General features: G+C 37.7%; 1 protein-coding gene across 1 annotated transcript; it reads right to left on the bottom strand.

The window, feature by feature from the left end:
- Window positions 1–5,460: 5,460 nt before the first annotated feature.
- On the bottom strand, window positions 5,461–7,605 carry MKRN3 (makorin ring finger protein 3). Its single transcript, XM_060095112.1, has one exon. The coding sequence runs from the start codon at window positions 7,510–7,512 to the stop codon at window positions 6,010–6,012; it is 1,503 nt and encodes a 500-aa protein (XP_059951095.1). The 5' UTR covers window positions 7,513–7,605; the 3' UTR covers window positions 5,461–6,009.
- Window positions 7,606–16,754: the final 9,149 nt, after the last annotated feature.

Raw genomic sequence — 16,754 nt, forward strand, 5'->3', positions numbered from 1 at the left:
ATTTTAAAAGTTCTCACCACACACACACAAAATTGTAACTATGTGAGGTGATGGATGTTAACTAAATTTATCGTGGCAATCATTTTGCAATATATACATATATCAAATCATACATTTTACAACTTAAACTTACACAATTCTATGTCAATTATACCTCAGTAAAGCTGAAAAAATAACAAAACAAAATAAAACCACATAAGTTGTCCTACTTTCCATTTTCCATTTTGTAATAATTTCCAAATTGTGTAAAATAGCACTGAAATTATTTGTTCTTTAAAGGTTTTATGAAAATCCCTGTTTTTAGGGAAAACTGCATTCTGTGAAATAATTTATTCATGTTAAGTGGTAGGTTATATTCTGTGAAGCTACTGTTTAATTAATTACATGTGCCTACAAAATTATCAATTTCTTTCAAGTTTTGCAATTAATTGGCATCTGATTGAGTAATGTTCTTATGTTTATTTAATAGAATCTCTCTTTCTGGTGAACCCCTATTAGGTGAATGTGTGTGCAACTGTGTATGGCCACTTTGTTTCTCTTTTTTCCTCGTTTTCTTAAGTTGGATAATGGTTTATCTATTTTATAATTTTTAAAAAAATCAAATCAGTCTTAATACTTAATATTTTTCTCTATTATTTATTGTCTTCATCTCCTTTGCTTTCTTTAGTTATGTGCTTTTGTGACTGTGCATTTAAAAAATTATAGATGTATACTATATACATGTACACATATACAGTTAACATACCTCATACACCTGTATTGTACATAAAATTATATTCATCATGAATTTAGTGTTTTTTTCAGATATACAAAGACGTTCAAATCATTATTTCTTTTGATGTATTAAGATAAAAATGTTTTCTCATGTTCTACCATCCTGTTATCTTGAATATAACCTACTCTTTCCTGATGTACTCTTCTTCTATTGTGCTATTTTTTGGTTAATTTTTCATTTGAGATTTTTTTGGCATCAATATTCACAAATGAGATTGGGCTCTAGTTAACTTTGTATTATACTGTATTGGAAACATTCTGATACCCATGTTAGGTGTCATTCATACATTTCACAAGTGTCCCCTTTATTCTCTTCTCTGGAATGGTTTATATAGCATTGCAATCTATTTAAAGCTTTTAGTAAATTTCTGGGACAAATGTCTTCTGCTCTTCTCTTTTTTGGGAAGTCAGGGGCATAAGTAGATTCCTGATAACTTTCTTTAATTTTTCATTAGCAATTGGTTTGGTTTGATTTACTTTGTATTTTAGATTGTTGTTTGGAAAATTACATTGAAAATTTTAAATTCCTATCACATTTCCAAGTGCACTTGCCTCAGTGTAACAAGGGTTTATCTCCCATTTCTTTGGTGTCTTCTTTTCTCTGATTATTTCCTACTCATTGTTTCCTATTGTTTAACTGCACTTCTACCTTTATTTGTGATTACATTAGTGGTTTATCTCTGTAGTAATTTTTTTTAAAAAAAGCAGCTTTTACATCTGCATTTTATGATCCACTAATTTTTGCTTTAATCTTAATTCTTTCTGCTTACCAGTGTGTGTGTGTGTGTGTGTATGTGTGTGTGTGTCTGAATGTTGTAGTTTCTTTAAAATTTACAGATTTGGATATCTATTTAATTATGTAATTTGTCTTTCTAGATACTGTATATTAGTATTTAAGATTAGTTTTACTCTGAGCACAGATTCAGCACTATCCTATAGATTATGGTATATATAAATTTTCATTACCTTATTCTATCCTTCTAGAAGATTTTGAATTCACTCTTTCATCAAATTATTTTTGAGAGAGATATTTAAAAGAATTTTCATGTGGTAGTGGTTTATTTTCTTGTATTGACATCAGAGAATGTTGCCTGTACTACTAATTTCTCAATTTGACAGCTTCACTGTGATCTAATACATAGTCAATTATTTTTTGTTAGTGATCACACTGGAAAATGTGATATATTTTTAACGGCAAAATTCTGACATGTATTAATTTATTTCTTTGCACTAGTGTTGGGTTATTTTCCAAACATCCCTTTTTATATCCCCACCCAAACTTCATTCCACACTTAGGTTGTAGTTTAGCATCCGCTGTGGAAACAGAAACCACACCCCCGTGATGTTCACAAAAGTGAAAAATGGAACACCATATAGGCATCAATTATGAACTGGAAATCTTTCCCTTTAAGTCACTGATATTCAGTAAATGGATTTAGTGAAGAAGTACTAGGTAAATTTTTAGCATATTTGTAAGTCTTTACATCCACCGAATTTAGATACATGAAGAATAAGAAAATCAGATTTGCTTCACCCAGGCATTCTTTGTCTGTTTAGAATGACACTCTATATGCACGAGACCCAGAGGCTGAATCCATGAGTCTCCTGGAGGAGGGGCAGCATACATTCTGAATCACTCACAGAGCAAAATTTTGTATGGCAAGGGCTCCTTTGTTCCTGACTGCAGCAGGAGTGGCTAAGCTGTCCTTATGGGCAGGCCCTTCAGACATTTCACTCAGCTTTGGATGTGCTGACATCCCTGTTATTCGATCTCTTTCTGAATGAGCTGATGAGGGAAAAGGGAATCCCTTTTTTTTTTTTTTTTTTTTTTTTTTTTTTGCGGTACGCCGTAAGCGGACCTCTCACTGCTGTGGCCTCTCCCATTGCGGAGCACAGGCTCCGGACACGCAGGCTCAGCAACCATGGCTCACGGGCCCAGCCGCTCCGCGGCATGTGGGATCCTCCCCGACCGGGGCACGAACCCGTGTCCCCTGCATCGGCAGGCGGAACCTCAACCACTGCACCACCAGGGAAGCCTGGGAAGCCCATTTTTTAAAAATATCATCTTACTTATTTTCCTCGTGTAGGCATCTGTCACAGATAATACGATTTTTTTTCTTGTTTGCTATATTTTCAGTAATTGAATAGCACATTTTTAGTTTTAACTGACTTTTGCTAAAAAAAATTACTTGGTCTTTTTGAAATTATGAACATAAAGGTAATGTTCCTACTTCCTAAGAAAATAATCATAAAATCATAATGTTACCTTAACACAAGTTCCAAAGTTTCCCAAAGAGAAAAACTTGGTGGAATTTTAATTCTTGTGCAAGGTTTTCTCAGGTTTACAAACACACATAAATACCACTTCTATATATGCTGTTTTAAAAATACCACCTATGCTTCAAGCTTTGTCCAGGTTACATTTGATCCTCACAACAACCCTGCAAAATAGGTGGTGTTATACCCATTTCTCATATAAAGAAACTGAGGTATAGGAAACTTAAATAACTTGCTCCTGACTGCAGGGCTGGTAAGAAGCAGAGTCAGGATTCTAGTCATCCTTTGTCTGTCTCCCAAACCATTTTATCTTCTATACACCCTTGTCACACGCTGTCTCCCCGTCTTTATTATGATTGTTTGGTTCAAGACACTATTTGAATAGAAATGTGATGTTTCACATTAGGTAGTGCATATTAGGACAAACTTTTCAAAGCTTTCTGTGCTTGGTTTAAAATGCCCTCCTTGACAGCATCGCCACCACTCAGAGCTCATGTTTTGAGCCTCTGCTGTCAGTGTGGTCTTTGAGAGTGCCCCATCTGGTCCTATTCTTTGGTTGTTTGGTTATCTAAGCCCCCTTTCCCCTGCATGACTAGGGCAGCCTGGGGGTAGAAATATGTTTGGATTTCATTTGGAATCACTCACTCTACATGCCAGCAATAGCCAGGCATCCAGGGCCTCTTGACTGATGAATTATTTGGATAACAAGAATCTAGAGGGGAAGGACCCCAGTGAAACAGGCTGATACTTACCCACAGAATCAGGAATCATGTAAGAAGGGAGAGGCAATGTACAAATATGGGCAGCTGAGGCACATTCTGAGCAGTGGACTAAGAAATACTGAGTCTGGCAGCCCACAGATAAAGCACTAGGGCTCCCACATTCTGTAGCTCATTTATGCCCATCTCTGTCCCACCCAGCTGAACCTCCATATGTAAGATTGCACATGTGTTTCTAGTACCTATATTCAGTGGGTCCACCTGCTCTCAGTTATACATGTGGGGCAAGGGGCAGCATGGTGCCTGTGCTCTGGAAATATACTACCTGAGGTCCATTTGCTGTTCCACTAATTCATGTCTACGGGTCAGGACTATATGGGCAAGTCATGTAACCCCTCTATCTTATTAATCTCATCATGACGGTGCTAAAAATTATAGCAAGTACCTCATAAGGTGGTTTTTAGAATTAAATCAGTGTTTTGAAGAGTATAAACTCTGTAAATGCACCCTGTCTTTGTTGCACAGTCAGGGAAGTCTGTATCTCCTGTGACTCAGGCCCCCAGGATACTTTCAGCTATCTTAGCCAGGAGGAGAGCTTCCTGCAGTTTATACAGGCAAATTAGGTAAACTATTAAAATTGTGCTATTCAACTCACATTCTTTCTTTCTTTGCTTGTTCAGTTACTGAAAAGAGGTATTCAAATTGTCTACCAAGATTCTGTAGTTTTTCTTATTAATTATTTATTTGTATATCTAATCTTATGGTACCAAACATAAAATTGGAACAGCTTTATCTTCCTGGTATATTATAATTTCATGTTTATATATCATCTTTATTTATCTCCAGCCATGTATTTATCCTTAATGTGAACTCCATCTGTGCTCAAAAGTCACAGCACCTCTGATTAATTTTTCATCCTTTACTTATAATGTTTCTGTATTCTTCCATTGTAGGTGTGTATTTTAAACAGCATATAGTTTTATTTTAATTTTAATCAAGTCTGCTAATCTTTGAGTTTTCGTTTTTAAACCAATTCCATTTAATATAATTACGGTGTATTTGTGTTACAAACTTTCCAAATTACTATTGCATTTAGCTTTTGTCCCTTTCTATATTTCATTTATTATCTTTCTATTCTTGCATTCTGTTTATTGTTCTTTATCTTTTAAAATCTTGTCCCTTTTATGTTGAAAACTTTTGTCAAAAGCCCCTTCTTTGGAATGTCTAGAGATGACACAAAACATTGAACACAAAGAACTGTGTATCTGAGTCCAGGACTGTGTTGTTATAAAGATCAATGAGGTGGTGGCTGAACTGCACAGGAATTCACATTTCTGTACTAATAACAGCAATGAGCTATTAATGCCATCACAGGAATTACCAATGTCATATTTTGTAAATGTCTCACATTTGGATAGAGCCACTCAAATAGCTTTTTTCATTAGATGCTAATCACTGAAGCTGTGAAAGGGACAGAATGATTATTCATGTACCTCACACTCACACAACACCAAATCCTATCAGCCTTTGACCTTCAGCTTCCAGCTCTGTATTTATTTTATTAAATAAACATTATGGTATACACCTTTTAAATATATTTTCAAATACATAACTTTCATACACATTAATATGCATATGTATGTATATATAGAATTCTTAAATATATACTTCCAAATATAAATAATTTCACATCAAGCTAAACAGGATAAAAACATGTAAACATATGCACCTGGTTCTGGTCAAGTAAAACACAAAACCACAAGGTAACCACAAGTTAAAGAGTGCACTTGAAGGGGAACAGGGGAAGAAACAGACGTGTAAACAACAGAGATGCTGAAGCTGCACCACAAAGCCCCACGAGGGTCCATTTCTTAAGACTGAAGTAGCAAAAAGCTCCTTGTTCAGTTAAGACTTCTCCTTTCACCCTGTCACATTTATTCTTGAGGGGCTTCAAAATGAGTGTGGAAATTCTGTAAACACTAGACTAGAACTGAGTCAATCCTGTTGAAAACAGAGATGACAAAATAAACCATAAACTGACAGTCATATTAATTTCTCCAAACAGTAACTTTAAGGACGTTTTGTTACTTTTTAACACAGTGAAACGCCATAATCCTGGGGAGCAAGAAATGGGAATGGGCAAGAAAACAGTGATGGATGCTCTATACAAATGGTTTCCACAGCCCCTGCGACAGATGTGTCTATAAACAAAACACAGGCAAGAGCAGATGACAGAGCTTCAGCACACCAGACAACATGCCACAGCATAATGCCACAGATTCAAATTGAAATATTCTTCCAGCTCACAATGACGCAAGTCCCATAGGGCCTCTGTGAAGGGGAGCTCACTAGCTCCCAGTGAAATAAAACACTTACACAACAGATTGGCCAGCCAAAGCATGACAAGCTCTTTTTTACTGCTTTTAAAGGGCATGCTGCCCTCTCCCACCTGCAGAGGCTCGAAACGTTGACCACGGCAAGTACTGGACGCCTCAGCACCCTGCCTCTGAGGCTCCTCTCCCTGGCCCTCAGGGAACGCATGTCTGTAAAAACAGTTCTCTCCAAATGGGCAGACCCTGCCTCGAGCAAAATACCTGCAGGTCTTGTGGCTCATTGCCTCCAAGTACTGCTGAATAAGTTTCTGCTTCTCTTCCTCCTCCTCCACCCAGAATTCACTGGGAATGACAAAGGTGGAGATGACCCTGCACTGCGGGCAGGACTTGACGACCCTGCTCCCAAACTGTCTGGCACTCCTCCACCTACGGATACACTTAAGACAGTAGGTGTGGTTGCAGCTGGAGAGAATGCCAAAGCGGCAATCATTCCGGTTGGCTTTCTCATAGACAACCTCCATGCAGATGCCACACACTTTGTCCGCACTGCGCTGCACAGCAAACGAGAGCTCCATATTCTTCTCGTGTGCTTCAATGCAGGCCTTTACATGGTCTGCCCTCTGGGCACCGTCCACAGGGTGCAGGACCTGCAGCCCACACATATCACATATATCTCCGTGGAGATAGATACATCTCTGCCCACGAAAGCACTGCCCCACCATAGCATCGCGGCAAAGCTGCTTCCCCATGCCCAAGGCAATCTGCTCCCTCTCAGTCACCGAGCTCTGCAGAGGAGCCCCGGAGACAGAAGGGGCCATGCGGCCCCGGTAGGGTTGCCCGGGAACAAACTCAACGGCACCCTCCCAGCCTTCTGCACCTGCTCCTCCGGCAGCTTCAAGGCCTGCATTGTCTGTCTTAGCTTCAAAGAAACCCCTTTCAGCAGCCGAGCCAATCAGAGGCAAGGAGCGTGAGGACGCAGCAGGGGGGGCTTCCGCCACTTCCTGAGGCAGGGGCTCCATGTGCGCAGCCGTGCTGGGGCCACTGTCTGCAGAGGCCTGGGGCAACAAACCGTGGCCTTCGCTGGCCACCTGCCGGCCCGAGAGGTCGTGGGAGTATCGGCAGTTCTCCCCCTCCTTGCACAGCCCATGCAGATAATACCTGCAGACGACTTGCTTTGTCCAGCTGCCGCTGCTCCGGCCTTGCAGCCATCTGGGCCTAGCCCCTCCCCATGAGGCCTGGGCGGGCCTCAGACGTGACGGGCGGAAGGGGGCCGGGCCTGGAGCCGAAGACCACCGGGAGGCTGGGCGCACCGGGACGCTGGGCCGGGGGACGCCCTCCCCCGCTGCCTCGGCACCCCCAGAGGCCCCAGCTGCCTCGTGGGGTTCTGTGGGAGCTGCAGGCTCTTCCATGGCATTTCTTCGCCCCTAAATGGTGCCGGAACTTCCCTGGTATCTCTTCCTTTCGGGCTTGAGGCCCGGAGGCCAGGCGCCAGCTCGTGGGCTCCTCCCTAGAAGTTGTGCATCTTTTTTCACTTTCCCCCGCTCCCTGCTTCCTGTGCCTGTGTTCCTACTTCCTTTCTGAGCAGGCGCGGCGGACACTTCCTGTGGGAACAACGTCAGTCCTCCACCAGGTCGGTGCACGGTTGGTCCGGCAGAAATGGTGACCGGCTTCCTCCTGTGTTCGCAGCCGGCAACGCTGCCCGCTCTCCGCTCCGGCGCTGCCCCTGCTCTGCTGCGCTCGGCACCTCGCCATCCCGCGGCTCTTCTGAGCGAAGGAATCACAGCGCTTTGAGGTTTTTAATGCAATCTGTTCCAGTGTTCTTTCACACGCATTGATTTCGTTGCTTTTTCATAGTGTCTATTGAAAGCATCATAATCCTCGTGTTTTTTTATTGCTCCCGTGTAAAGTTCATCTTATTTCTGAACCATCTCACACATGAATTTTATAAAGGCTTTGTCTGTTCACTCCGTTTTATGTCTGTGTGTCTTATTTTTTAAATTATTTTTATTTCTGGGTTTCTTAACTGTCACTGCTGGAAGCCTTATTTATTTAGTTGTGTTGACAAGACCTGATTTCTTCTGCTCTTTGTTTTCTGGAAATTCTTATGGGCTTAGGTTGGAAAGGCTTTTCGCCAGTGAGGCATGAGCAGGGTTCTGATCTGAGGCCACTTTAGCGCCTTTCAGCTGTCTCAGGTTATTGTGGATTGCAGGGCTCCCCTCCCACTGTGCAGAAGCTGCAGACTTCATTGGTCCTGATGCTGGCCTAATAAGCCACTGTCCCCTTTGTGTCCCCTTTGGCTTTTATTTTCTCTTGCTGGTTAACTCACAGTGGCTCTTTGTTTCCCTTTCTTTCTTTCTCCCAGTTTTGTACGGTATTGTGCTGGGCCAGCCTTTCACAGTATATTCTCTACCCTTCTGCCTATGAGTGGTGCTTTTTAATTTCCACGCCTGAGCTGTCATTTTGCAGATATATTTTAATAGATTAGTAAAAAAATATTTTCCTAAATATAAAGAGTACTTATGGATGTATACTGAATTTTATCATGTAGTTTTCTGCATTTCTTAAGAGCTGATCACGTTATTTTCTCTTTATTGTGTTATTGCGGTTATTTGCACTGACAGATTTTTCAAATGTTTAACTTACCATTTTTTTCCAAGAATAAAGCTTTCTGGTATGATTTATTATCATTTTATATATTATTGGATTTTGTTTGCTTAAACAAGTTTCTTAGAGGGAATTTTATGGTCCAAATTTATATTTTAAAATGGAAGAAAGTATGAATATAGCAGATAAGTTACATTGAAGTAAATAATAGAGATAAGAAATTAAAGAAAAACAAACATGAAGTAGGGGGAATTAATCAAAATCCTTTGAAATGATTATTGAACCTGATAAATTTCTCATGAAATTTATCAAGAAAAAATGAAGAAGGCTCAAATAACCAAGATCAGAAATTTAAAAAGTGGTATCACTACATTAATAACAGATATTAAAAATCATGTGAGGATATCAGATACAAGGTTAGGCCATTAAATTTGAAAATTTGTGTGAAGTGGTCATATTTCTAAAAACATATTTATTAATAAAAATGAGAGGACCAGAAATAAAGAACATAAGTATTGATCTGTTAGATAAATTAAATCTGTAATTAAAAACAATTCCATAAATGAAAGCTTTTAAGGTTTTCCATCTGAAATAAATAGAAAGGCAAAAAGGTCTATATGTGTTATTGCAAGTCCTAGCCAGTACAATAAGGCAAACAAAGAAATAAAAGATGTTAGAATCGCAAAGGAATTATTAATGGAAGACAGCAGAAAAATAAGAATAATTTACTGATAAACTATTAGACTTAAACACATTTAGAAAAGACAATGAATGGTAGTGCAATACACAAAATCATTTGTATTTATATTTATATGTATATATACATGTATACAATCAATGATACATAGACATTTAGAATTCATAACATTTATAACATTAAAAGTTAACTATCCTTGGAATTAAAGTTCTAAAAAATTAAAATCATTTTATTTCTGAAAACCTAAAGAAATTGAGGTTTATTCTGATCATGTAGTAGAAGGCTCAGTATTTTCAGAAGGTAAACTTTTCCTCATTTGATAAATCATGAGAGAATGTTGCTGTTTTCCACTGCGAATCTAGGAAGTCTTGGTGATGTTATATTTTCCTCCTTTATATTGAGTTTTGTATTTAGGATGCCAATTCTTTCAAAATTTGGCTCACTTGCATTCTTTGTTCTCCTCTAAATTCATTGCTTAATGAATATTCCTTTGACAGCCCCCCGAATTTTTACAGAAAATGGCTTGAAACAGATATTGGGCTTATATACCAGGCTCTCCACAAATTCACAAACGTAAAAATCCGGAATATAAATCTATTATTTGTTTAATGGTAGTATGTTCTCAACACCATGTCTAAATTAATTTGATTGACCTTTTTATAGACCAGCACCACCAGATAGGATGTTCCATGATGATTTTTTATGTGTTGTCCTGTACAGTAGTCATTAGCTCACATGGCTCTTGAGCGCTTGAAATGTGGCTGAGTAGTAGCTACTGTTGGACAGCAAAATTCCAAATAGTATCTGACCATCCTTCTCCTCAAACATGAAGAAATGAAGAAAAATAATATTTTCTAACCTACCCAGCTATGCAGTTGGCATGGGACAGTATTTACTTTCAGATCCCCCCCGTGTGGCTCCCAATCATGTTTGTGTCCTGCCATCTCACAGTGAAGCACATCTCGTTTTACAATGACATATTCCATGTTCACTATTAGAAACTAAAATTGTACCCCATGATTTTAAAAATCATCTGAGATTGAATACTTGGAAATATTAGGCAATGTGTCTTGAGAGAAATGATCAAATATTTTCCATCCCAGTCAAATCTCTATCCTCAGAGAATTTTCTCTGACCATCATACTTCAAAATCTTATCCTGATTTTTTTTTTAAATGTGAGCACTGATGTTGCTTTCACACAGTCTCTGAGAATACACATCTGATCCTGTCTCCAGTTATTTGGCTCAGCTGAGCCCTCTTTTCCCAAAAAACCATTGAGGGCCTCCAAGTCTGGGACCCGGCTGAGACCAATTTGTGTACACAGTGGTGTTCAGGGCAGCAGGAGATCTGGATGGTCAGCATTGGGGTGTCCAAGTGGAACAAAGGGAAGTAGTGTTCCACCTGAGCAGGCTGGGCTGAGCACCTGGTCACCAGGGAACAGATGACAAGGGGGAGGTGTCTGACAGAGCTGAGACACAGTCCGGGCAGTGTAACAAAAGCCTGACAGGCAGGAGACTAGTTCTGAGGTGGACTATGGCCATGGGTGGAAAAGAACCGGAGACCCCCACAGTCTTTTATTCTAAACATCTCAGGCCTGCTGGGCCCAGCCCCATGTGGCTCATGTGTCCATATTTAAAGGATACACATTTGTCTCCAAGCAGTTTCCTCCAGCACACACACCTACTTCAGGTCTGACATTTAGGCATTACTGTGGGGGGGGATTAAAAGCAACTGTCTAGAATAAGGCATCAGGGGTTCAAATCCAGGATGCACTGCTCTCTGAGGAATTCATCTTGGGCAAATTAATCACTCTTTTATCTTATCTGGCAAACAACAAGAGCTACCACCAATAATAAGAGCGATCAGCTCACAGGTTTGTTGCAATAAATGAAATAATTATTATAAAATTATTGGAACAGTGCCTGTTACAAGGACAATCTTTGAGATAAAATTCTTTTGTATTTTAGAATCACTGTGACTACAGTGACTGTGTCAAGCTCCATTTTCTGCTGCCTGAATACAGCAGTAATATATCTATAGGATCCCTGCAAGTTCCTGGCACATAAGAGGTAGGGAATAAGTACTTATTTTCTTATACTGATGGAAAAACTGATTTTTATTTTGAATTTTACAGAGGCAGTTTTCTCCAACTCCAGAAGTCCAAACTCACCAAATTCCATACATTAATTATGTGCAGTTTTTTGTATATCAATTATACCTCAAGAAAGCTGTAAGTAACAAGTTGGGCTTTGAAACCAGGCACAATTAATTAATTATCATGAAGAGAAGATCAGTTTTAGGTACCTTTGTGCAGCACTTTTTGTTCCCACATCACTTGTAATTGCATGGGTGTCTGCATGGGACAGGAGTCCTCTAGGCTTATCCTAGGAGAGGGTAGGCTGTTTTGAAAAATCTAGTCACCATGAGTGAAAAACTTGATAAAAAAAATATACTCAAAGATGTCTTTCTAATTCCATATTTTAATATGGATATAAAAAGGTATAGGGCTTCCCTGGTGGCGCAGTGGTTGAGAGTCCGCCTGCCGATGCAGGGGACACGGGTTCGTGCCCCTATCCCGGAAGATCCCACATGCCGCGGAGCGGCTGGGCCCGCGAGCCATGGCCGCGGAGCCTGTGTGTCCGGAGCCTGTGCTCTGCAACGGGAGAGGCCACAGCAGTGAGAGGCCCGCGTACAGCAAAAAAAAAAAAAAAAGGTATAAATTATCTTAAAGACATTCAAATATAGTATCACAAAAACTCTGATTATGAAAATTATACATAGCTATATTGTAATCAAACAGAAAATTTCAAGAAATATTCTGAAAGCTTTTCTATAAGTGCCAAGAATTCAGCTATGTGTATAGTGTAGTGTGGTTAACAGAATTTATTCATATTCATTTATATTACAGACCTAAAACATACTTAAATTTTAATTTCTAGCCATAACCCAGATTAAATAGTTTTTATAAGGCTGATAGCTCCATGCAGAACCATGATAGAAACTGGATAAATATGAAAAGTAAATGCTTGAAAGACTTAGAAAATAGCTAATATGTTGAGAGTTCAAGGGGCATTAAATAACCTAAATCACCTATGAGTTATAGAAGAAATCACAAAGAAAATGAAAAATATTTCAACTGACAATGAAAATGTGACTTATGAAAACACTTAGGATGCATCTACAGCCATGCATAGAGGCACAATGTATAGCCTTAAATATATTCATAAGGAAGGAAGAAACTTTGCTTCCAGGTGATAGGAAAAGAAAGATGAACAGAGATGGGAGTAGAATGTCACGTGATGATGGAGTCCTACTGTCTCTTCCCCTTTAGAAGAGGACATAGATGCTATGCCAGGTGTACACTAAGAACTGAATGCTGTGGCCACAGGGAAAAAATGACAGAATTAATCTGAATCTTCGTTCCTTGAAGAAAGAGTGATTTTTATATTTTAAGACATAAAAGTACTCATATAGTTCTCCATGTTCTTTGCCCTGTTTCTTTCCTCCTCCAAAACGTTTAGGCAATTATTAAAGAGAATTGTGAGCAATCACGCCCGACTGCCTGGATAAATGTTGGTTTCCCACAAGGAACGTTATAAAGTGCATTAATATTTCTGGCCGCTAGAGGGCGTGGATGTAATTGATTGAATAAGCAAAGGGGGGAAAACAGAGCAAGGTGATAGATTGCGATACGCTATTAATACTGCTGATCTAATTGATGTGTATAAAAACACTACATTCACCAAATCTAGTCCGTGAAAATTGCACACCAGACACTTATTACAATTTGCATATTGGACCTAAAAGATGTCTAGTAATTTCAAAGGATTGAAATAATTCAGAGTATATTCTCCGACCCCAGACTGAAATCGAGCAAGAAATCAATTTTAAAAAGTTAGAAAAGTAATTTATAGGTCGGGATATTAATAAGTATATTTCTAAATCACCCACAGGTCAATGAAAAAAAATCACAAAAGCAATCAGAAAATATTATGCTTTGATTAATAATGAGTTTGCTTATATAAAAGTTTGTGTGCTGGGTGGAAAGAAATGCTTGCAGAAAATTTTATAGCTTGAAATGAATATATTAGAAAGTGAGAAAGTCATATTATTTCTGATACAATCACTAAATTCGGGTAATTACAAATGTACATTACATTACAAAATTGACAACAAATTTAGCCAAAAGAATATATGTGGAAGGAAATAACAAAAACAAGAACAGAAATTAATAAAAGAAAGCAAACATATAACAAGTAGAATAGCCAGAGGCTCGTTCTGTAATAGGATTAATAATTCAGATAAACCTCTCGTATGTTTCACTGAAAAAATAAAATGGAGATTTCTCAGCTAACCAATATCAAGAATGAAAAACCGTGATATCCCCATTGTTCATATACATTTTAAGGAGATCATAAGAATGTACCATGAACAGCATTAGGCCATTCAATATAAAAATGTAGTTGAAATGTTTAACTTCCTAGAAAATACAAATTATCATAAATAAAATGGAAGTAAATGGGAAATATAAATAGCCTTCTAGCTTTTAAAAGAAATTAATTATAAATAAAAACCTTCTTAAAAAGAAAACTCCAGGCCCAGATAGATTAACAATAAGCTCTATTAAGTATGTAAGAAGGATCATTACAGACACATGGTGCTCATAAATGTTGATGCAAATTTCAGGAAAATTGAAAAATGAAGTCCAATGATCTATAAAAGGGTAATACATAACAAAACAAAAAAGGGTTCTCATGATGTAAGGTAATGTCAATATTTGAAAATCAATTGAAAAACAACAAACTTATGAATGTAGAAAACAGATTAGTGGTTGCCAGAGGCAGGAATGGGGCTGGGTGAAATGGGTGAAAGTGGCCAAAAGGTACAAACTTCCAGTTCTAAAATAAATAAGTCCTGGGGATGTAATATACAGCATGGTGACTGTAGCTAATAATACTGTATTGTATATTGAAAGTCACTTAGAGAGTAGATCTTAAAAGTTCTCATCACAAGAAAAAACACTGTAACTGTGTGGTGATGGATGTTGTAACTAGACTCATAGTGGTGATCATTTAACAGCATATACAAATATCAAATCATTTGATTGTACACCTGTAACTAGTATAATGGTTTAAGTCGTGCATATATCAATAAAAAACAAATAAAATGAAAGAGCTGATTTATACGCACACACACACACACACAGGGTGTTTCTCAGAACACTAATTGCAAGCTGCATTTAAAAGTGTTTTATGAGTAAAATAAATTTATACCCATTCTGTTAAGCACATAGAGAAGTTTTTAAGAACACTTTCTAAGATGCTGCTTGCCAGCTGCAATGAGAACAGTGTTATATCAGTGAATGGAAGTTACAACCATTCTGAAATTCATTCAGAGAAGTGTTTGAGAATACTTGTAGTTAAGACATTTCTAAGATGCCACTTGTGAGCTGCGTTGAGAACAGCGCCATACCAGTGAGTGGAAGTTATATCTATCTGTAATGCATGCAAAGAAGTGTTTAAGAGCACTTGAAATAAAGATATTTCTAGGAATGATGAAAACAAACAAAATCAGTCAGTGTAAATAACAACATTAAAATATTAAAGGAGAAAAATAAAATAATAAACTCTCAAAAACCCAGATTTTTATGTTTAAACAATATGCATTTATGATAAAGCTCTTGGAACACTAGGAATAGAAAAGAATTTCCCTGACTGATTAAAGATATCCTCTTTAAGAACTCTAGATAAAAGTCATATTGATTTATATAAATGTTGAAATGTACAAAGATTTCCCTCTGACACCAAGAATGAGGCTACAATGCCATCAACCAACATTTATATTTAAAATTTTACTTAAGGTCTTAGCTACTGTAATAAGGCAAGTAAAGAAATACAATGTATTATAATTGGAAATGGGTTATTAACAGGAGGACAGTTGAAAATCCAGAAGAATCTATAGTTGAACTATTTGAAGTAATAAATTTAGCAAATCCATTGAGAAGAAATCAATATGTAAAAACCAATTGTCTATTTACATTTCTATAATGAACAGTTAGAAATGAAATTTAAGAACTCACAGAACTAAAGATGAATGGGGACATTTTTTATATTTTAGGAATAAATCTAAACATATGTACATAGAAATCTATAAACTATCACTGAGAGAAATTTAGGAAGTCCTAAATAAATTGAGAATTATTCCATGATAAAGGAGTAGAAGATGTAGTATTTTAAGGAGGTTAATATATGGAAATTTGATCTATGGATTAATTAGAAGCTCAATCAAAATGAGTCTGTGTGTATAACTTGAAAGGGTCAGAGTAAATGCATATGCAAATGCTAATCACCAAATATAATTAGGCAACCTTGAAGGAGAAAAAAAAGAGAAATTACTTTTACCAGACATCAAAATGTATTTCAAGGCTAACTGTAATTAAAAGAGTGGATACTGGTACAATCATAGAGAGAAAACTGAATAAAACAGAGTTCAGAAATAGACCCCCACACAAGGATGTTTAATTCTTAACAAGTGTGGAACTTAAGAGTACTGAAGACAGTTTTTTCCATAAATGGTATTGAGTCAGTTCAATGAATAACTTAAAAAAAGAAACTTGATCCCTGTCTCATAATATGCATACAACGTTATCTCAAGAGAAATATAGATATGAACCTGAAATATAAAACAGTAAAGATTTTAGGAGAAAACTAACATTATCCCAAGAAATAACAACAAAAGTCTTGATTTCTGGTTTTAAACACAAACATGAGATTCTCATATGCAGGGTTGAACGACTGTAGTATTATTAATATATCCTTACATACTAGGTAGAAATGAGCTATTATTTTTCTACTGTATTATGCTGCTTGGGCTGCTGCTGTAGCAAAATACTGCAGATTTCACTTAAACAGCAGACATTGTCTCACAGTTCTGGAAGCTGGGAAGTCCAAGATCAAGATGCTGATTGCTTTGGTTTCTGGTGAAACCCTCATCCTGGCTTGCAGACAGCTGTTTTGGTGCTGTCTTCACATGGCAAAGAGAGAGACAGTGAGCTGTCTGGTGTCTTTTCTTAAAGGACATTAATCCTATTGGATCAGGACCCGCCCTATGACTTCATTTAACCTTAATTACCTCCTTACAGATCCTATCTTCAAATACAGTTACATTGCATCTATACTCATTAAAGATATTATCCTGTAATTTTCTTATTCTTGGTAGTATCTTTGTCTGGTTTTGATATCAGGGTGATGGTGGCTTCATAGAGTGACTTTGGGAATATTCCCTCCTCTTCAATCTTTTGGAGTAGTTTGAGAAGGATAGATATAAGCTCTTTTTGTATGTTTTGTAGA

This window comes from Mesoplodon densirostris, chromosome 4 (assembly GCF_025265405.1).
Source record: "Mesoplodon densirostris isolate mMesDen1 chromosome 4, mMesDen1 primary haplotype, whole genome shotgun sequence".
NCBI classification, from domain to species: domain Eukaryota; kingdom Metazoa; phylum Chordata; class Mammalia; order Artiodactyla; family Ziphiidae; genus Mesoplodon; species Mesoplodon densirostris.

Coding starts and splice junctions, on each gene's coding strand:
- MKRN3 (XM_060095112.1), bottom strand. CDS start 7,512: ATGGAAGAGCCTGCAGCTCCCACAGAACCCCACGAGGCAGCTGGGGCC.